We start from the raw sequence: 23536 nt of genomic DNA, 5'->3' as shown, positions 1-23536 counted from the left end.
CAGTGGGCTAATGCCTCCTTAAGTAACACCAGCTGCCTGCAATTAGTGCAGGTTCGCATCCCATCAGGCTCAAGGTTGACTCAGCCTTCCATCCTTCCCAGGTAGGTAAAATGAGGACCCAGATTGTTGGGGGCAATTAAGCTGACTTTGTAATAATGCCGCTTGGGGTGTGTGTGAAAGCCCTAATAAGCAGGCATATACATAGAATGAAGGCTACTGCTAACCTTGTAAGCCGCCCTGAGTCTTCGGAGAAGGGCGGGATATAAATAGAATTAAAATTAAAAAAATTAAAAATTATAAGGAAGACATCAATCATTCCTGTACACTCCCTTATTCCCTCCTTCAGTACATCCCATCCATGTTTCCCACACTTGCATGAAATTTGTCCCTGACCCAAACGCTGATTACAAAAGCAAGATAGGAATAGGCTACACAATTTCTTTTTGTTCCAGTTACAGAACCCTTCAGAATAGTACTAGTTGGACTTGAAACACATAATCAGTTGTCATAATCTTTTAGCTCAGCCCCTCAGATTATGCCAAATTTTCTGATCTGGAAGAGGATAGCGGTGGCTTCTTCCGGAGCACCTCATCACCATTCTCTTGGGTCATCACATGTTCTCCTCCTGCACCTCTCTGCAAGTCTGCTGTCTTCATGTCCTGTCTTATTTCAGATCCCGTCCGACGAAGCACCCAAGGAGTGAAACCGGAACGGGAGCTGGTTCTTCTAAGCCGTGTTTATTATCCACATAAACGTTCGCTCAAAGACAAATGAAGTCAGCGTTGACTTTACAGCACAGTCAACGCTGGTTAAATAGCCGGCAAGGCTAACTCCCACCACCACACCCTAATTTACACCACCACGCCCCCACCCTACTTAAACCCCGCCTCCCATGGTCCCCTCCTTTTGGCTCCCGTCCCACCACCAACGCAGTCGGTACGTTACCCCCCAGCCTAAGCCTCCCTCGTTTCCCCCAGAGTTCTGCCTTGACTCTTCTTTCCCCTCACCACCCCAGACCGCCGTGAGCTGCTCGCTAAACCCCTTCCCGACCCACCGGTTGTCTCTGTCACTCCTTGACCCACCCAGGCACCCATTCCTGCCCTGCGGCTCGGGCGCTGGGCAGCCACCGCCCAGTCCTTCGCACGGCCCCTTCCCGGCCTGTAAGCAGCCCCTGTAGCCCGACTGGCTGGTCTGCGGCCTCCCCAGCTGACAGGCGGCCCGCTGCTGCACCGTTCTTCTTGCTGGCCCATTCCCCGATCCGTCGGAATGGCGTGGGCGTGGCCAACCGTCTCTGGAACCCGGCAGCATGGAGAAGAGGCGAGGAAGCCTGCGAACGACTTCGCGGCCTGGTAAGTCGCTCCGTGCGGTTACCGGGTCGCTGGGGAGGACCGCGTGCTGACCCGGCTCTCCAGGAGACGACGGGCGACGGCAGGAAGTTTTGGGGCCCGGTGGGTTGCCGCGGGTCGACGGCCGACGGCGGGAAGTTTTGGGGCCTGGTGGGTTGCCGCGGGTCGACGGGCGCCGGCGGGAAGCTTCGGGGCTTGGTGGGTTGCCGCGGTCGCCAGAGCGCTGGGGAGGGCCGAATGCCGTCCTGGCCCTCCGGGAGATGACGGGCGCCGACGGGAGGCTTCGGGGCCTGATGGAGCGCTCTGCGTGAGTCTGGCGGCGCGGTGAGTCACCCCGCGGCCGCGGCCCGTCCGAATGTCGGGCGTGCTCGGCCCGACATCTTAGAGGATACTGGCCCAAAAAGGAAATAAAAGAGCTAAACAACCCATGGCCCACTGGGTCACTGTTTCAGAAGTATTTCCTTACCTAACACTTATAAACCCTTGTATAATTTTTGCAACACTTGCTGCACCTCCTTGCATCGTTGTACCCCACTGCACAATCTCCCCAGCCCTATACGGCATCTCTTGAGCAAACCTTAGAGAGATCCAACCTAGAACTAAAGAGAAATTTCCTGACAGTGGTAACAATTAATGGAATGGCTTAATCTCCAGAAGTAGTGGGTGTTTCATCAATGGAGGTTTTTAAGAAGAAACTGGACAGCCACTTGTCTGGAATGGTATAGGGCAGGGGTAGGCAACCTTGGATCTTTTATGACTCGTGGACTTCAACTCACAGAATTCCTGAGCCGGCTGCCTACCCCTGGTGTAGGGTTCCCTGCATTTCTTCTTCCCATTTTAGATTGAAGCCATGTTTAGTTACTCTCCGCTTTATTAACAGATCTTTCCTCTCTATCAAGATCATCTTCTTTACTATACACCAGGGGTGTCAAACTGCTGGCCCACAGGCCGGAGCGTCACGGAAAAACCGCGCCCAACCCATTGCCGGCAATGGGAAAAAGTTCCGATACATTGCATGACGTCACGTGACATGTCTGCTCTACACTCTCCTCTTCCACCTTCTCTCCTGAAGGTCTATATGTGGGATTTGCTCTGCTCTATTATTGTTGTTGGCAGAAGCTGGGACGAGTAACAGGCGCTCACTCTGCTACACGGCACTCGGGATTTGACCCACCAAACTGCCGACCTTCCGATCGACAAGCTCAGCATCCTAACCCACTGAGCCACTGCGTCCCAACCTAGCAGTTCGAAAGCCCGTAAAAATGCAAGTAGAAAAATAGGGACCACTACGGTGGGAAGGTAACAGCGTTCCGTGCGCCTTTGGCGTCTAGTCATGCCGGCCACATGACCACAGAGACATCCTCGGACAAGTGCTGGCTCTTCAGCTTTGAAACGGAGATGAGCACCGGCCCCTAGAGTTGGAAACGACTAGCACGCATGTGCGGGGGAACCTTTACCTTTACCTTTATTGTTGTTGTTGTTGTTATCATAGTGAATAAAATATAAAAAATTAAAACAAACAAAACAAAAGAATATATTCAACCCTAACAGCAACAAAAAAGAAAATAAGTGTACAAAAAAGAGGAAAAAGTCATCAATTAAATTTAACATTAGGATCCACCCTGGCTGGGTGCTGAAAGAAAAGAAAAAGCAGTAAATTTTCCTCTCCTTTTACAATATTGATTTGTAGTTCAAGATATATTTGATTCATCTCTTACTATGTGGATAAAGTTATTATTAATCCAAAGGGAAATGTCCAGCTATATATTTTTCTAGACTTTTCAATATTAAGGTTTTAAACTGATGCCTTTTTCTGAAGAGTTTCAGTTGATATATCTTAAAATATTTGGGCTCCATCTTCACCACAATATATGTTTTCAATTGTTCTAGCCTTTGCATAGCATTTATAACATAATAGTGTGAAAATTTAATCATAATAATAATGGCTCTAGTTTTTTTAATTACCCAAAAGATTATAGTGCCCTATCTGGTCCACACTTTCCATGTCTTCAGGACCAACAATAATGTCTGGTAATAACTAATTTAGCCAATTTACCTGAAAAAAATATAGCCTGTCAGCATAATTCTTTTTAATCTAAAATTGCAATAGCAGTTGGCATTCTCTAGATAAAATACAGTAATATTTCACATATATCTTAAGATTGTCTTTTCATTACCTAAATTGTGTATGGATTCCATTCAATGACTTAAAAGTTTTATTTGTAGCCTCACCAAGATTACTATGGTGAAGGATAACTTGGGGATTTCTTCTTGCAATGGTTTAATTACTTTTGATCAATTTTTTCAGCTCAGGAGATATTTATTTCTACTGGTGAAAAAGAGATAGATTCATCACCTTTGTGTTGAAAACTTCATGATTGATTATTCCTACTCCTCTGAGGTCTCTGAAGAAAGACAGGTACTACGGTATCTGCTTTCATTTTAGAAAACTAGGATGGTAATTGTTTTTAAAATCAGTTGTTTTTTGGTAGAGACCCCAACAATAAACTTTATTAGGAGACAGAGATGTTTATTTTCACTGTAGAGCTCAATTCAAAAGAGGAGAGCATGAAAAGCCAAACTAAGTCATAATTTCTATCAGTGATGCCTTCCCCCTTTCCCCACTGTACTGTTAAATTTTACCATAATTCTTATGGAAGCCTAACATTAACCCTAACTTTATCCAAATGGCAAAATAAATATTATCCCGGTCAACAATATTTTTTATAAAGTTTTATTTTAAAAAAAAATAGAATTCAATAGTAATCATCCAACAAAACGTGTTGTCTGAGTATCTTATTCACTACCGTAATACAAATTAAATTCCTAATCCCTAAATCTTTTCTCTAAGCATTGATAAAATACGTCCCAAGTTTGAAAATGTTTTGTTTCTTCTTTTTTCTTTCAGCCTTAAAGTAAGTCTGTCCATTTCCGCAGTCTAGTATTTTTTTAATTATTTCTTCTTCTGGTGGTGTTTCTTCGTTCTTCCAGTATTGTGCAAATATAATTCTTGCCGCTGTTGTCACATGTAAAATCAAATATGTACTTTGCTTATCAAGTTTTTCTGGCATTATACTTAGTAAAAAAAATCAGGTTTATAGTCTATGTGTTTAATATCTTTATCCTATCTCACTGCTGTATCTGCTTTCATTTTAGAAAACCAGGATGGTAATTTTTTTAAAATCAGTTGTTTTTTGGTAGAGACCCCAACAATAAACTTTATTAGGAGATGGAGATGTTTCTTTTCACTGTAGAGCTCAATTCAAAAGAGGAGAGCCTGAAAAGCCGAACTAAGACATAATTTCTATCAGTGATCCCTTCCCCTTTCCCTGCTGTACTGTTAAATTTTAGCATAATTCTTAGGGAAGCTTAACATTAACCCTAACTTTATCCCAATGGCAAAATAAATAATATCCCGGTCAACAATATTTTTATTTGTATTAAATTTCTATCCCCCAATCTCATCTAAATGACTTTGTCCAGGGTCCAGTCCAAGCTGGAAATAAACAAATGGAGACTGCTTTATAAAGAAGGTTGTAGTTTATTGCAGAGGAGAGCCAGACAGAAAGATGGCTCTAGGAAAGCTGACTACATTTAGTAGGGAGTGGTGGGTTTTGATACCTTCTTGAGCTTTTATTTGGGAGTTGTTCCTGTGGCATGAACTTTGACCTGAGTGAATGTGCCTTTCTGGTATTCTGATGGTGGTGGGTTAATCCTATTATGTCACAAAGGTCATATCCTGCTTCCCCTGGGGCTGGGGCTGATGACTGTTGGATTTTTTGGTGTGAGAGATTGTTGATTCTAAGGATTTTTGTTTTCCTAATCCAAGCTTCCTGGCTCCAATCTTTCTGACAAGATTATCACATCTGCATTTCTGCAGACCTGGTTTCTGTTTGGGGCACAGAGACTGGGGGGGGGGTCTGCCTTTAAGATCCTTTGGGGAAATATATTGTACCTTTTTAATATTTCCCTTCTTAAATGAACAGTGCAAAGAAACAGAAGAAAACAATAGAATAGGGAGGACCAGAGATCTCTTCAAGAAAATTGGAGAGATGAAGGGAATGTTTCATGTAAAAATGGGCATGATAAAGGACCAAAATGGCAGGGACCTAACAGAGGCAGAAGAGATTAAGAAGAGGTGAAAAAATTATACAGAAGAACTATAGAAGAATGAGCTTAACGTCCCTGATAACCACGATGAGGTGGTCACTGACCTCGAGCCAGACATCCTAGAATGTGAAGTAAAGTGGGCCTTAGAAAAGCTGACCAACAACAAAGCTAGTGGAGGTGACAGTATTCCAGCTGAGCTATTCAAAATCTTAAAAGACGATGCAGTAAAAGTGCTACACTCAATTTGCCAGCAAATTTGAAAAACTCAACAGTGGCCACAGGATTGGAAAAGATCAGTTTACATTCCAATTCCAAAGAAAGGCAGTGCCAAAGAATGTTCAAACTATCGCACCATTGCACTCATTTCACATGCTAGTAAAGTTATGCTTAAAATCCTACAAGCTAGACTCCAGCAGTATGTGGATCGAGAACTACCAGAAGTACAGGCAGGATTTCAAAGAGGCAGAGGAACTAGAGATCAAATTGCCAACATACGCTGGATCATGGAGAAAGCTAGGGAGTTCCAGAAAAACATCTACTTCTGTTTCATTGACTATGCTAAAGCATTTGATTGTGTGGATCATAACAAACTGTGGCAAGTTCTTAAAGAGATGGGAGTACCAGACCATCTTATTTGTCTCTTGAGAAACCTATATGCGGACCAAGAAGCAACAGTGAGAACTGGACACGGAACCACTGCTTGGTTCAAAATTGGGAAAGGAGTCCAGCAAGGCTGTATACTGTCACCCTGCCTGTTTAACTTATATGCAGAGCACATCATGAGAAAGGCAAGGCTAGATGAATCAAAAGTTGGATTTAAGATTGCCGGGAGAAATATCAACAATCTAAGATATGCAGATGATATCACTCTAATGGCAGAAAGTGAAGAGGAACTAAAGAGCCTCTTGTTACGGGTGAAGGAGAGTGCAAAAGTTGGCTTGAAACTTAACATTAAGAAAACCAAGTTCATGGCATCTGGCCCTCTCAATTCCTGGCAAATAGATGGGAAAGAAATGTTGCTCTTCTCTGCACTCTTCCTAGAATCTCAAGGTCTTTTTTTTATATCATGGGGATCAGAACCGGAATTAAATTTGCTCCCCACCCACCTCACCTCGAGGTGACTCTGGGTTGTTATTTCAAGTATTGTCTTACCAAGGCAGTATAAAAAGGTAAAGGTTCCCCCGCACACGCGTGCTAGTCATTTCCAACTCTAGGGGCCGGTGCTCATCTCTGTTTCAAAGCCGAAGAGCCAGCGCTTGTCCGAGGACGTCTCCGTGGTCATGTGGCCGGCATGACTAGACGCCAAAGGCACACGGAACGCTGTTACCTTCCCACCGTAGTGGTCCCTATTTTTCTACTTCCATTTTTACGTGCTTTCGAACTGCTAGGTTGGCAGAACCTGGGATGAGTAACAGGCACTCACTCTGTTACGAGGCACTCCGGATTCGACCCACCAAACTGCCGACCTTCTGATCGACAAGCTCAGCGTCCTAACCCACGCGTCCCTAGGAAGGCAGTATATAACAGTAGTAATACTTCACTTGATCTTGGTCCAGGACTGCGACTAAAACGCGACTAATTTGTTACTCGATCTTGTTCCATCTGATTTCAATAATGAGCAGTTATTTCCTAGGATAACAACCTGCTGTGGGCTTTAATATAGGTAGTTTTCAGTGTTTTCCTTGCGCTCAGTCACAAGAAGAATCTCTTGGAATTCCAAGATGCTCTTGTCCTGGGGAACTTTTTTTTTAAAAAAAAATAATCCCGTGAAGGTTTTCTCTTTTTTTTCTCCAGTCGGAAATATCGTTCATCCTGCCGACTATAGAAGAATGGACTTTAAAAGTTTCCAATCTGGCGGAAATGGCAAAGATCTCAGCGTACCTGAAAGACCAGTCGCAACAGAGATATATTGTGGAGTGGAGAAGATGGATTGATTATATCCAGAATAAATATGGGACTAAAAAGTTTCATCTAGCATTTGAATAAGTATTGATGTGATATTTAAATTGCTTGTAGTTATTTTATAAGAGTTAAAGTGCGATCGATTTAATATTTTATTGTTGTTTGCATAAGGTAGATCAGGGGTCTTCAAACAATCTTCATACAAACAATCATAATCTTCATACAAACAATCTTCATACAAACAATCATAATCTACCTCAGGGTTCTTCAAACTTGGCCCTTTTATGACTTGTGGACTTCAACTCCCAGAATTCCTCAGCCAGCAAAGCTGGCTGAGGAATTCTGGGAATTAAAGTCCACAAGTCATAAAAGGGCCAAGTTTGAAGACCCCTGAGGTAGATTATGATTGTTTGTATTCTTATACCCTGTATTGAGCTCTGGGGAGGGGGGAGGGGGAGGGGAGGGAGGTGTTGAGGAGGGTTGGGGAGAGGGGAGGGGGTTGGGAGGGGTTTTGTCTTTTTAAAAAAAAAATATTCTAAAACTTTTCAATAAAAAAAAGGAAATATCGTTCATCCCCCGCGTTTTACACAGCCGCCAACGAGCAGGATATACGTTCGGAGGAAAGTGAGGGCGCCGTTTCGTCAGCTCAGCTTCATTTGCCCTTAACGCGCGCGCGTTCCCAGGCCAAAGTGGGCGGAGACATTTGACAGTAGCCTCTCCTGCTTTCCACGTTCCCCTTGCAAGAGGCAGGACGGCGGGCATGCCAGCCAATCAGAGGCTCCCACGACCCACCCCGGGGATCCTGCTTTAGAATGTTAAAAGAGTTTCTGAATTCCGAGGTAAACTTTCCAAGCGAGTTCGGCGGTTGCGCGCGTTTGAGTCCGCGGGCCGTCATGGTTTCTCCTCGGGCTTGCATTAAGAAGCTTGGCTCGACGCTTCCGTTGCTGTTGGTGCTCTGGGATCTCCACTACGAGGGTGAGAGGAAGTTTTCCCTGCTGGGTTGGCGGTTGTTATCTGGGAAGTTTAGCTGCTTGGGCGAGAGAAGAGACTTCGGGCGGAGGCAGGAAGGTGTGTGTGTGTGGTGGGGTGAGGGGAGTTGGTTAGAAATCCCCTCCGCTGACTGGGGTATAAAGCGCATGCATTATAAATCTTCCTACGAAGCTAAAGAAGAAGATGGTAGAGCAGGGGGTCTTCAAACTTGGCCCTTTTATGACTTGTGGACTTCAACTCCCAGAATTCCTCAGCCAGCTTTGCTGGCTGAGGAATTCTGGGAGTTGAAGTCCACAAGTCATAAAAGGGCCAAGTTTGAAGACCCCTGTGGTAGAGGATAGGAAGGCCTGGAGGAACGTTGTCCACGGGGTCGCGATGGGTCGGACACGACTTCGCAACTAACAACAACAACAACAACATGGAGCTAAAAACATGGTCTCGCTTAGGATAATTGCAAACGTTGGGGGAGGAGGTTAACAGCCTTCCTTGTAGGGAGGGCCATAATGAAACTCCCTTGGAAAGAAACGGAGAACTCACGAGTGTTTCTCAACCTTGGCAACGTGAAGGTGTGTGGACTTCATTCCCCAGCCAGATAGGACTAGATAAATTTTTTAGATTAATTATTAGATGTTAAACGTTGAATTAAACATTGATATTTAAGTATTAAAGTTAAATATTAGCGATTTGCTGGCTGGGGAATTCTGGGAGTTGAAGCCCATACCTCTTCAAGCTGCCTAGGTTGAAAAACATTGGTATAATATATTAAACTACAGAATAATAATAATAATAATAATAATAATAATAATAATAATAATAATAATAATAATAATAATAATAATAATAATAATAAAAATATAAGTTGGAAGGGAAGTCATCTAGTCCAGCCCCTTGCTCAGGCAGGAAACCCTGTACCACAGGTAGGCAACCTTGGCTCTTTTATGACTCGTGGACTTCAACTCCCAGAATTCCTGAGCCAGCATGGCTCAGCTTGGAAACCTCCCTTTTCACTCAGCATGGCTGGCTCAGGAATTCTGGGAGTTGAAGTCCACGAGTCATAAAAGAGCCAAGGTTGCCTACCCCTGCCCTATACCATTTCAGGCAAATGGCTGTCCAGTCTCTTCTTAAAAACTTCCAGTGTTGGAGCATTCAAACCTCTGGAGGCAGGTTGTTCCACTGATTAATTGTTCTACCTGTCAGGAAGTTTCTCCTTAGTTCTAGGTTGCTTCTCTCCTTGACTAGTTTCCATCCATTGCTTCTTGTCCTGCTTTCAGGTGCTTTGGAGAATAGCTTGACTCCCTCTTCTTTGTGGCAGCCCCTGAGATATTGGAACACTGCTATCATGACCCCCCTCATCCTTCTCTTTATTAAATTGGACTTACCCAATTCCAGCAACCGTTTCCTATATGTTTTTCTACTTTTGGTGGGTGGTGTTTAATGATATTAAAAAGGTTCATGAAGAGGGGGGTAATGAATTTCCCCAAGGGAGGTGCTGTCCGTACAGGAAAAGCTCAAAATATCCTAATGGTAGTTACTGTTCTCATGAAACTAGGTGATCCTTAGAAAGTTGGCATTTGCAGGCATAGTCCCAGGACCATTATACTAAAATTAAAATGTTGTAGCTTACATGCTTATTTACTCAGTGGCTTTTATTTCTCGTGAATTGTGTTTAGGAATTCCGCCCATGAACTGGTCAATGCCTATTGTCTGTTTTGCTGAAATCTGCCCAAGTTTCCGAAATAATTAAATCAACCATTTGGTGGACCAACAAAATATTGTGGACATAGTAGTACACATGGAGTTCAATAAGGCATTTGACAAAGTAGATAACAGCTTATTTCTTGGTAAGACAGAAAAATGTGGGATAGAGAGCATCACTACCAGATGGCTTTATTTATTTATTTGTAAAATTTATTAGCCACCCATTTTACGGCACAGTAACTCTGAGCGGCTTACAATATTAAAAGATAGAACTATAAAGCTTAATTATTCAAATACAATACTATGAAAAATCAACCTAGCTAAAAAGATGGGGAGGGAGTATGATGAAAAGGGGGTGTAGTATCTGTTATTAATCTATCAACTACCGCCAGTGTGAAACCCCTTCATAGGAGCCCCAAGTCAGCTGGTACAGCCAGGTCTTAAGTCATTATAGAAGGTAAGGAGGATAGGAGCTGACCTCACGGGGGGGGGAGGGGAAGATACGATGTTGCGATGTTGCAAAGGACAGGCGCAAGGGCAGAGAATGTTCTCCTAGATCACGGGTCGGCACTCCGCGGCTCCGGAGCCGCATGCGGCTCTTTGAGCCGTCTCCTGCGGCTCCCAGCCGCCCGGTGCACGCGCACCTCTTCGAACGGGCAGTGGTGTGCGCACACCTCTCCAAATGGAGAGTGGCACCGCCCGTTTGGAGAGGTGCGCGCGCACCTCTTCGAATGGGCGGAGGTGCATGTGCACCTCCCCAAACCTTTGGAGAGGTGCGCGCGTACCTCCACGCGAACGGGCAGCGGCGCCGCTCTTTGAGAAAGCTGCTGCAGCACGTTTGCAAGCTGCTGAAAGTGGCAGCTCTGCAGACGGGCCGCGGCAGCTTTCCGAACAAGCGGCGCCGCTGCCCATTCCGAGAGGTGCGCGCGCACCTCTCCGAACGAGCGTAGGTGCACGCGCACCTCCGCGCGAACGGGCAGCTGTCGCGGCACGTTTGCAGGCTGCCGAAGGCGGTAGCTCTGCAAACGGGCTGTCACCATCGCGCAACTGGGAACCGGTTCCATCACACATTAAAAAAATGGCAACCGCGCACGTCTGCGCATGCGCAAGAAAAAACCATTTTGCGCATGCGCAAAACGTTTTTTTGCACTTGCGCGTGCATGGACGCACGCACGCGGCTCCCTCTTTTTTTATGTGTGATGGAACCGGTTCCCAGTGGCTCTTTTCCTTTTTCAGGTTGCCGACCTCTGTCCTAGATCCATCCAGCCGAAATACCCTGGCTGATGGGACCCACAAGCATGCTGGCACAGATGGGGTGGGCCAGTCCCAGTGGGATGAGACGGTCCTTCATGTAGCCTGGACCCATGTCATAAAAGATTTTAAAGCAGTGGCCCCCAACCTTTTGAGCACCAGGGACCGGTTCCATGGACAAAGGTTTTTCCGTGGACCAGAGGGGATGTGGTTTTGCATGCTGCCTGCATCCCACAGATGGGTCTTCACTTGTTTGTGCGGCCCAGTTACTCGCGTGCTGCGGACCAGTGCTGGTCCACAAACTGTTGGGGGGGGTTGACCATGATCAAAAGGGCTCTAAAAATGTGACTGTTTCCCCAAGCTTGGGCTTGAGTGGGTGGCAGGTCATATTTGAGGGTTTAAGGATTGCCATTCCTCTAGCACAGAGGTCTCCAGCCTTTCCAGGCTCGAGGACCGGAGAGAAGGAGAGCAATTTCAAAATTGGTGAGCGTGCACACAGGGCCACGCAAACTGGCGTGGCACTAGCATGAGTGGGGGTAATGCACGGCCACATGTGTGCGCATTTCTGCGGCCTGCAGGCTAAGAGCCCGTGGCCTGGTCCCGGACCACAGACCATAGGTTGGGGACCCCTGCTCTATCACCAGGGTATTTTGTGTTTTAATGTTAATTGTATTGTATACTTTTACTGTATGCTGTCAGAGAATTGGGCGGCATTAGAATTAAATTTAAAAAAACTTTTTTCGCTGGCTGTATGCAAATAAATATAGTTGGATAATTGCAAATGTATGTACGAAGTTGTAGCATTCTCAATATTACAGTATTTGAAAGTTTAGTCTCTTATTTGCTCTCTCCTTTTTATGCAATGGCTCCCCATAGAGGTAGAATAGCATGGGTTGCAGTTGTTTTGATTTGGTTGTGAAAATATATTTTATCCTGCAATAATAACTTAATAACACAGTGCTATATTTTTGAGTTTAGAAATATGGACTGTTTTCTTTTACCATAGGTACTAATGTATGTTTATTCTGTTGGATTTTATTTTAAAAATATGCTTTGACCTTAAAAATGGCTTATACATATTTAAGTACATAAATAATTCCTAGTATTTTGTTTTCCTGAAATATAGACTGTATTAAACATTCAATTCAGTTCAGTTCATTAAAGAGAGATTCCACCTGGAACTAAGGAGAAACTTCCTGATGATGTGAATAATTAACCAATGGAACAGCTTGTCTCCCGAAGTTATGGGCGCTCCATTGCTGGAGATTTTCAAGAAAAGATTAGACAGACATTTATCTGGAAACTCTTGCCTTGGGCAGGGAGTTGGACTAGACCAGGGTTTTTCAACCTTTTCACCCATTGTACCACTTTTAGGATATGGCAACATCCGAGTACCACCAGTCGCCTTGATGACCAAATTTGATGACCAAAAAAAAAGGAAAAAAGTGATGAAGTACAGGTAGTCCTTGACTTACAACAGTTCACTTAGTGACTGTTCGAAGTTACAATGGCACTGAAAAAAGTGACCCCCAAGCCATAGCCGAGCAAGACATCTGCCTGCCCGCCCGGTGGCACTCTTCCTCCTGTCCAAGGTTTTCATTGTTGTGAGCATTTCTTTTGAGGATTGGCAGTGGGGGTGTGGGTTTGTGTGTTTGGTTTTTATTCCCCCCATCTGCTGGGTGGTTACAGCAGGTTTTGATCACTTCACATGACCCTGGGACAGTGTGACCGTCATAAATATGAGTTAGTTGCCAAGCATCTGAATGTAAATCACAAGACCCTGGAGATGCTGCAACATACCAGCTGATTGGTGCTTCTTCTGGGCTCAGAAGCACCAGGATCAGCGCTGAGCTCCAGCTGGAGCCTTCCACTGAGCCCTGATAGCCCCGAAGATGCGCTGATCCTGGCGCTTCTGCTGAGCCCTGACAGCCCTGCAGCTCCAGCCATCTCTCCCTCCGGCTTGTGCGGTGCTGCCACCGGTTCAGCTCATTCCCCTCCCCCACTACCACTTCTAGGATGGCTGCATAGCACCTGCCATGTGCCAATGTACCACAGGTGGTACGTGATTAGAAGACCTCTAAGGTCCCTTCCAGCCCTATGACTCTTAGGAATCAAATTATGTCATTTATATCTTGGCCTTGATTGGTGAGGGACTATATTTCATAAAGTTATGAAGATTTAAATTAAAATTGACTTAATCAAATAGTATTAAAAGTAAATATATCTAATTAGTAGTAACTGTGAGAGGGATCTCAGAGTCCTAGTGGACAGCCCCTTAAATATGAGCCATCAGTGTCCTCAAGTGCCAAAAAGCCAACACAGTGCTAGGCTGCATTAACAGAGGGATAGAATCAAGATCACATGAAGTATTAATACCACTTTACAATGCCTTGGTAAAGCCACACCTGGAATATTGCATCCAGTTTTGATCACCATGATGATGTAAAAAAGATGTTGAGACTCTAGAAAGGGTACAGAGAAGAGCAACAAGGATGATTAGGGGACTGGAGTTTAAAACATATAAAGAACGGTTGCTGGAATTGGGTATGTCTAGTTTAATGAAGAGAAAGACTAGGAGTGAGATGATAGCAGTGTTCCAATATCTTAGGGGTTGCCACAAAGAAGAGGGAGTCAAGCTATTCTCCAAAGCACCTGAAGGCAGGACAAGAAGTAATGGATGGAAAATAACCAAAGAAAAACAACCTAGAACTAAGAAGAAATTTCCTGACTGAACAATTAATTAGTGGAACAACCTGCCTCCAGAAGTTATGAAAGCTCCAACACTGGATGTTTTTAAGAAGAGACTGGACAGCCATTTGTCTGAAGTGATATAAGTTTTCCTGCCTGAACAAGGGGTCGGACTAGAAGACCTCAAAGATCCCTTCCAAGTCTATTATTGTTATTGATTAAATATATCTCACAACTTTAATCATTTTTCTCTTCTATCGCAATTGAATACTCTTAATTTACTGACAAATTTGAAGGGATGCAAAGATTCCATTAAAATTTTGATGGAGGAGTTCATATCTGATGAACTTTCAATCAATGAGTTCAGAATTGGTATGTGGGACTGCTCTAATTCGAAACCTCACTTCAGATTGTAGATGAAAATAGATTCATTTTTCTTTATATACACAATATTTTTTCATTGTAAAGCTAGCACATACTGGATAGCACTGGTTAAAAAAAAATTCTTGATAACTGATGTAATACGGCTTCCAGCTTTTTTTCTATCCATGATGATACATGAAATGGAAAAGAAAAGTATATTGACAGTTGAAGCTTATTGAATTTGTTGAGCATTTAAAAAGAAAAAGTTATACTCACTTCAGTATGGTACTTTGCATTTGAAAATCAGGGGAAAATCAAAAAATAAAAAAGAAAGATAGTTTCCTAACTTTCCTCTGTTCTATTTTGATTTAACTTGTTTAGATCTATAGGTATGTATGTTTGCTAGTATTGGTTTTTCATTGAAATAACGAATTTTATATAACGGGACTATTATTTCATGGGCAGAATTATTTGTTCTATTGTATTTTATAATTCAGTCTGAAGCCATTTCAGTCAACATATATTTTAATTTGATTTGTTTCCTGAATGTTACGTTACGTTAGTTACGTTAATTTAGTCTTTAAATTTATGCCTTCTGCTTTTCCTCGTACTGTATAGCAGCTGAGATGAATAAAAAGGCAAAACATCAAAGTATATACATTTAAATATAATAGTATAAAAATGCAAGCAACCTAGTTAAAACTTGCATGGAAATCAGTAGAAAAGGAAAAAAAACAGATCTGTTAGAATTATTTTTTTTACTGTTGATTGAGAAGAAGTCCATGGGATGATTAGTAATGGCTTCCTTAGAAGGCTAAAGTGCCTTGATTACATGCAGTCAGTGGCCATCCATTGCGTTCCACAAATGCTAGTGGGGCTAAGAAGAAAGCTTTAGACAAATGTGTAGCGCCTTTAAATGACTTGCAGTTGAACCTAAGAAATTATATTGTTTATCATTGTGTAGGGACTGAAGTTGAAGGATTGGTTGTGGTATTAGTTCTATGAAGAGTAATTCATTTATGCCATCTGCCAGTTGAACAAGTATGTGATGTCCATATATGAAATCCAGAGGGGTTCTGTGTATGTGCATGCATATTGGAGCCCAGACACCGAGACATGTACAGTATACGTTGAAGCGTAAATTGATGTATTGACCAATATAGTACTCCCAATGAGTAATGCTATACTAAAGAGGAGTAAGATCACAAGTCGTCTTTATTGATATATACAAATATAGTAATAATAATAACCACAATAATAATAAAGTTGGAAGGGACCTTGGAGGTCATCTAGTCCAACCCCCTGCTAAGGCAGGAAACCCTTCATGAGTCATAAAAGAGCCAAGGTTGCCTACCCCTGTCCTATACCATTTCAGACAAATGGCTGTACAGTCTCTTCTTCCAGAGTTGGAGCATTCACCGCTTCTGGAGGCAGGTTGTTCCACTTGTTAATTGTTCTAACTGTCAGGAAGTTTCGCCTTAGTTCTAGGTTGCTTCTCTCCTTGACTAGTTTCCATCCATTGCTTCTTGTCCTGCTTTCAGGTGCTTTGGAGAATAGCTTGACACTCTCTTCTTTGTGGCAACCCCTGAGATATTGGAACACCCCTCATCCTTCTCTTCATTGAACTAGACATACCCAATTCCAGCAACCGTTCCCTATATGTTTTAGCCTCCAGTCCCCCAATCATCTTTGTTGCTCTTCTCTGTACTCTTTCTAGAGTCTCAACATCTTTTTTACATCATGTTGGCCAAAACAAGATGCAGTATCATCCCTTCCATTTGATTGGTTCCATTTTAATTAAGCAGAAACAATATAGTAATAGATCAATATTGTTACAGTAGTGCAACCTTTATTGATAGGCTTTATTTTCATGCATACTAAAATATTAATTGATGAAGTGAATAGGTTGGGGAGGAAGGTATTTATCAGCCCCCTGGAAGCTGTGGAGATGCCTAGGAACCCTACGGGTGAGCCTGAACACCAGAAAGTGAAGAAGAAGGCTGCTGGGAACATGGATAATCTTCAGGCACAAGCAGAGGGAATGGAGGCTACTTGGCAGTCTATTGGGAATGCTGGGGATGTGCTGTGTGGGAGGTGGAGATGCTGCTGAAGCTGCTGTGGCTCAGAGGCCCTGGAGTGGCCACAAGAGGCTTTTTAATTTCTGCACCACCTTTGGACTGCTGTGACCTGGGCTGGTTTGGTCTTCTTGAATTATGTCTGTACGTGTGTGTGTGTGTGTGTGTGTGTGTGTGTGTGTGTGTGTGTCCTGAGGGCTACTCTGGAGGGAGGAGGAAGGTTGTGGGTCATGTCAGGAAGTGGCGGGCTTGGGGATGGTGTGCTTTTTAGGGTTTTGTTGACAGCATTGAAGCCTCTGGTAGCCTGACCGTTCTTGCTGGGCTTTGGAATTACTCAACCAGGGATCTTCCCTGGGGGTGTCATTCTGTCCCTTCGGAGTTTGTGATCTTTCACGCTGACGATAGGTGACAAGTGGCCCTGGGCGTTCTTTCCCTAGAAGAGCTTGGGCCCCCGAGCTAACCAAGTGCCAGGATGGTTGGGTCACTGTGGGACAGGATGGGTTGTTGTGGCTTGCTTGCATGTTGATTCTATCTATTGATTGAATGAGGAGGAGGGACCAAGATGTGGAGAGAGCTGAGAGGGCAGACAGGAACCTCAGGATGGTAGATAGGGCATGGTAGATCATTGGTTATTTTTTTATTTCCATTTTTTGGGAAAATGCAGAAAACCCAAAAAACCTTATTTTTTCTTTTTCTTCCTACAGGAGTACAATGTGGCATAAATGCAGAAGTAGAAAAGCAGCTTGAATTGGGGAAGAAGCTGCTGGCAGCTGGGCAGCTGGCAGATGCCTTGTCGCATTTCCATGCTGCCATTGGTACGTACCTGAAGACCGCTGAGTTTTCCTTCTAAATAAATGGTTTTTGCTCTCTCTAGTCTTAACACCGTTATTTCTGGTATTAGTTTTTGCATACTCCTCACTTAAAATCTAAGTAAGCAACAAAAGTATTCACTTCTAGATGATTTCAGGAAAGTCTGTGGTTTGTTGCGTTCATCTTTATTACCATTTCATTTATTCTTAGAATATAGATCAGTGGAACTAAAGTTAGTAATGGTTTTGTTATAAGTTCTTCATGGCAGAGATTAATTGTGGTTTCAGTGGATTCTAACCTGTGCAGACCAAATTCTAGTTTCCTGCTTGACTGTGGAATTCACCAAGTAACTTTGGGCCATATTTCAAACTCCTATGGTGAAGATAAGATAAGGGGAGATTTCCTAAAGCTTTGTCATGGAATTTTTTTTATTATATTTTTTATTAGTTTGTTTAAGTTTACAATTCATAAATGCTTATTAACATATTGTCTGGGTCTTAGCTTAATAATATATAATAAAATCCTAATCTCTACCTCATTTTTCCAGCCATGGGTAAAATACATCCCATATTTGAAAATATTCTGTATCTTCTTTTTCTTTAATCTTCAATGTGAGTCTATCCATTTCTGCACATCCCAGTATTTTCTTAATTATGTCATCTTCAGATGGTGTTTCTTCATTTTTCCAATGCTGTGCAAAAACAATTCTTGCTGCTGTTAATACACGTACCATTAAATATACGTTTTCTTTCTCATATTTTCCTGATATTATACCTAATAGAAATAGTTCTTAACATTTTTCTTAACATTTTTTCTAACCAAGTATGAATTTTTGTCTAAAATTTTTTTGCTTTACAGCATGTCCACTAAGGTGATAGTATGTGCCTGGTTTTTGCCTACATTTCCAACAATTGCTAGACATATTTTTAAATATTTTTGCTAGTCTGGCTGGTAGTAGGTGCCATCTGTAAAACATATATTTTTTTTATATGCAGTTGCCATTGTTATTTTATAATTTCTTTCCCAGAGATTTTGCCAGTTTTCTAACTCTATTGTGCCCCAAATTTTTAGCCCATGTTATCATTGTTTCTTTTACTTGTTCATCTTCCATCTTTAAGCTTAACAAAAAATTATACAATTTCTTAATCAGTTTTTCGTCTGATGTTAATAATGCCTGATCAAACGGCTGCTCTTTTATAAAAACCATATATTTGTTATCTTTCTCATATCTCGTTTGTATTTGCAAATGAGGCCACCATGATAAATCGATGCCTGATTTTCCAACTCTTGTTTAGTTTTTAATTTTCCTTCCATATTCAAGATATCTTTGTAAATTACAATTTTCTCAGGATTAATTAAATTTGGGTGAGCGAAGGCTTCCATTGTTGAAAGCCGCCCTAGAATTTACATATAAATTTTCACTTTTACCTTTTCCCATATCAAAAATTAAGCATTTCTTATATAATGATTTTGACAGTATCTATGAATTTTGTTCTTCCCATACCATAGAAAAGCGTGCAATCTCAATTGCAAGTCATGCCCTTCTAAGTATAATAATCTTTTACGTCTAAGGGTAATCCATTCCTTTAACCGTGTTAATGCACATGCTTGGTAATATAAGACCCAGTCCTGGAGTCCAAAGCCTCCATTTTCTTTAATTCTTGCAAATTTCAGTCTAATTCTAGCTTTTTTCCCCTCACCAGATAAATGTCAAGGAATAATTTCTAACTTCCTTCACTAACCTCTAGTGAAGGAGTTCAGTGCCAGTTCCACTGTCGAAATTTCCTTATTGTTAGAAGTTTCTTCTAACATTCAGTTGGAATTTTCTGAAATCCAATACTCCATTTTTTTTTATTTCGAGAAAATAGGTCTTGGTGATAAGTTAGACCAGAGTTTCTCAACCCTGGCAACTTTAAGATGTGTGGACTTAAGCATCCAGAATGCTCGATCCAGCATACTTACCCATAAGTTGTTGTAGGAGAAGATAGTCTATAGTAGAACATCGTTTGGAAAATTGCATGTGAGTGGGATGCTGAGTCACTGCCATTCTATCATTCTTCTCTGCTGTTGGATGCTTCGACCATTTTCTCCATTTGCAACTCCAGTCTTTAGCAGAGCAGAGATGAGAAATAGAAAAAAGGGTCTGGTAAACTGCAAGGGGAATAAGATACAGGGAGGAGAGTTGTAACTGTCTCTTGTAATATCTACAAACCTTTGTTTATGTATTAAGAAGTAGATACAAGAAAATAAACATTTTCCATTGTTGATTAAGTATGGGTATTTTTTTAAAAAAACAACAACAGTTTATTAGCTGAGTTTGTATAGCCCACTAAACTAAACCATTTGTAAAGTTGTGACTGAGTTAGAGTTAAGGAAAGACTAGGATCATTGGTGGGCTTATATATTTTATTAATTGTTCCCCTAGATAATACAAGTGTGAGATTAAAATTAGGGGTTGCGAAACCTGTTCTTGCTGAGAATTGTAATTGCTGAAAGAATGTTTTTATATTTGATTTAATATTCTAACTTCTCAAACAGAAATTAAGTGAAAAGGCTGGTGTAGTTTTGTCAGCTACATGTTAAAGTCTTATTAGCAGGGATGGTGAAAAGAATGCTCCCTTACTGACCAGTTATTTGGTCTTCAGCAAGGGAAAGATGTAGAATCTAAAACCAAATTGTAAAATACTTTTCCACATATGTGAGTCTATAGTTAGAGATTGTAAGCTGTAGCATGCAGGGGCTCAACTTCCTTAAATACCCACTTCTGTAAAGCCTTTAAAAGCAAGACTGGTATTTGATGTTCTGTGCATACTGCTGTTAAAATTTCATTACAGTGCCTACATTGTTGGAAATATTCCTTCATTGAGTTATATGCAATGTCACACACATACACAAATTGTATTCCTCCTTGTTGCTTGCTCCATTCTCTTCAAAGCTTTGGCTGACTTAAGGCTATGTTCTGATTGCTACTTTTTTTTCTTGCAGAAGGAGATGCTGATAACTACCTTGCTTATTACAGAAGAGCCACAGTATATCTAGCCATGGGCAAATCAAAAGCTGCCATTCATGATTTAAGCAGGGTAGTTGAATTAAAGCAGGATTTCACATCAGTAAGCAGTACTTTCCAAAGATTCCTTCGGGGTGGCTGGAAATGGCTTTTGGTCTTCATTTTTCTGTTGCCTTTTAAATGGGAGTCAGTCTGTCTTTCTGTTTTAGTAAGTGGTATAATCCAACAGAAAACCTCAATTATACCACTTGGGGGTGATTAAATATAGGCTGAAATTCTAGCTGGGGAGACAGGATTTCCATAGTACTAATTCAGCAGGTGAATTTGCTCCGATTACTTCAAGGAATATTAATTCCCTTGAAGATTTGGGGACAAAGTTTTTGGCATAGCTACAAATTGCTGAAAATATGTGCAGATGGATTTTTAAATCCTTTTTAGATTCTTAAGTAGCCTTTCCCCATTGTAATGTGATATACAGCACTATTTATCTCAATGACACTATATCAACAATAATTACAATATTTCTATTGCTTACGAGGTGTATATTTTTAGAAACATAATACTGATGCTATAAAACATTTGAATAATGAAGTAACACTTTTTAAAATTGAAACGTTCTGGAGATACTGCCCTTTATCTCAATATTTAGAAATTTTATTGCTGACAGCTATATTTTTAGATTTGAATCTTATCTAATATTCAAATGGTGATCTAGATTTTTTTTACAGTAGCATACAATAATTTATTCTATCATTACAAGTGCAGGCATTTTTGTGTGCATATGTTTCAAAAAATCAGTTTGGTGGCTATACTCCGGATAAAAATGGAGCAAGACTTTGATCGTGCAGCTGCCATGTTGACTTTTTTGACCCCTTATGTCTCTAATCAGAAATATTTTTTCTCTCAGCAGTAATGATTTTGACATTTATTTTGGAGTTTCAATAAGACAATAATTTGAGAGAATTTCAAAGTAATCATATGCAGGATCCATTCACTTGTAAATCCTTTGTTTAAAAGAAAATGATAAAACCGTGCCTACATTTGCAATTATACCCTTTTGATTTTGATATAATAATGTTATATATTAAGTATTCAATGTTTGTAAGCCACCCAGAATTACCTCTACGGAAGATGGACTGCAAATGAGTCTAATCAATACTTTTAAAAATTTATGTGAATGTCCTTTTTAGCTTATCATGGCTCAGTGGGTTAGGATGCTGAGCTTGTCGATCAGATGTTCGGCAGGTCGAATCCCGAGTGCCGCGTAACAGAGTGAGTGCCTGTTACTCGTCCCAGCTTCTGCCAACCTAGCAGTTCGAAAGCACGTAAAAATACAAGTAGAAAAATAGGGACCACTCCGGTGGGAAGGTAACAGCGTTCCGTGCGCCTTTGGTGTCCAGTCATGCTGGCCACATGACCATGGAGACGTCCTCAGACAAGCGCTGGCTCTTCGGCTTTGAAACGGAGATGAGTCGGAAACGACTAGCACGCATGTGCGGGGGAACCTTTACCTTTACCTTTAAACAATTCCATTGGCAGTATTAATTTCTAAGGAGCTACGCCAACCTGTCTATTTGCCCCTCTTGTCCCATGAGCTACTGAAGACAGGGAGATCTGCACCATTTATAGACCTCCTTTAAAAGTTATTCTTTGGAATACCTCAGTATTAATCGGGCATTTTAATCACAGTGGTGGTTTTTCTATTACCTTTTTTTTTAGGCACGACTACAAAGAGGCCATCTGCTGCTTAAGCAGGGAAAGCTGAATGAAGCTGTAGAAGATTTTGAAGGCGTGGTAAGTGAAGTGCTTTCGCAAGGCGTGATTGAAGTAGCAACTGTGATAAAAGAATATTAAGCACTGAGCAGGAGACCCTTATATCATTTTAGACAAATGGCTGTCCAGTCTCTTCTTAAAATCCTCCAGTGATGGAACACCCACAACTTCTGAAGGCAAGCCGTTCCACTGATCAATTGTTCTCACTGTTAGGAAATTTCTCCTTAGTTCTAGGTTGCTTCTCTTCTTGATTAGTTTTTATCAATTTCTTTCCTTGACTTTTAGTGCTTTGGAAAATAGGTTGACCCCCTCTTCTTTGTTTCAGCCACTCAAATATTGCAACTGTTATCATGTCTCCCCTAGTCCTTATTTTCACTAGAAGAGACCTACCCAACTCCTGCAACCATTCTTCATATGTTTTAACCTCCACCCCCTCCTAATCATCTTTGTTGTTCTTCTCTGCACTCTTTCCTGAGTCTCATCATCATTTTTATATTGCGGTGACCATAAGTGGATGCAGTATTCCAAGTGTGGTCTTACCAAAGCCTTATAAAGCTGTACTACCGGTATCACTTCGCGTGATCTTTATTTCTGTCCCTCTGATAATGCAGCCTAGGTTGTGCTATTTCCATATAGCACGCTTTTATAGTATTGCATTTAGAAAAGAAGAATTTATTATCAATACAGTTGGTAAAGAGATGTTTGCTTTGTCGTGAATTTTCTTCAGGTCAGGTTTTTTTTTTGTTTCTTTGTTTGTTTTATTTACTCCTTTATATCTTTTGCATTCCCAATATTCTCATGCCTAATTTTGATATGAATATTTTGCATGTACTCAACATGTCTCAATATAAAACAGTCAAAATGGTTCTTCTCCTGATCCTGCACTTACTGGAGCTCAGAATTCAAAATAAATAATTAGGAAGCTAAAGACTGCTCGTTCTGCCTTGAAATAAAAAAGAACAGATTTTGTTTGTCTGTTTAATATTTGTTAAATATTATGTGACTTATTTGGTTTTTCTTAACAGAGCAAATCTTAGTATAGCGAGAAGATATATAAAACCTTTAATGAGAAAACTAGAATGATATTTTGCTAAATTGCAGCCCGGTATATTTCAGGTACAATTAGACTATTTAGAAAAATAAAATTACCCTTCAGAAGTAAGAAACGATGGGATTTGAAAACGGGCGCCCAGGTATTTACTTAAGCTTCCCAGGTGGCAATATTTTAAAAATACATCATCAGGAGAGAGTTATTTTGAATATATTTCGAAGGGAATTTTTCTGTTTGTTTTCAGAGTTGTTTGTAGAAGCCCCATTCCTTATATAAAAATACGGAGCAAGCCTGCATTGTGGTCTTTTGTACATCGAAGTCATAATTCAAACGGATTGCCAATTGATTTGCTATGGACTGGCCAGCCCCTGCTTGGCTGGAAACAGTGCAGGGTTGGTTTTAAAAGGGGCTCAGCCTCACAGCTGGCTGGCAGAAGAGTTTCTAGTTGCTTTTCCCCCTTTTAATCCCATCA

The 23536-nt window shown here is 41.5% G+C and overlaps 1 protein-coding gene across 1 annotated transcript in view; it reads left to right on the top strand.

Moving 5' to 3' along the window:
* Positions 1–8181: 8181 nt before the first annotated feature.
* The window catches only part of DNAJC3 (DnaJ heat shock protein family (Hsp40) member C3), a 31474-nt gene continuing 16119 nt past the window's right edge, over positions 8182–23536 (top strand). Inside the window, exons 1-4 of the mRNA XM_083362239.1 lie at positions 8182–8333; positions 17128–17238; positions 20219–20343; positions 21960–22034. Coding sequence (XP_083218365.1) covers positions 8252–8333; positions 17128–17238; positions 20219–20343; positions 21960–22034 — 393 coding nt within the window. The 5' untranslated portion in view covers positions 8182–8251. The remainder of the gene's footprint in view (positions 8334–17127; positions 17239–20218; positions 20344–21959; positions 22035–23536) is intronic.

Source organism: Vipera ursinii, assembly GCF_947247035.1.
Source record: "Vipera ursinii genome assembly, chromosome: 4".
NCBI classification, from domain to species: Eukaryota; Metazoa; Chordata; class Lepidosauria; order Squamata; family Viperidae; genus Vipera; species Vipera ursinii.
The sequence above is the reverse complement of the archived record's forward strand: the minus strand, read 5'-3'. Positions and strand labels throughout refer to the sequence as shown.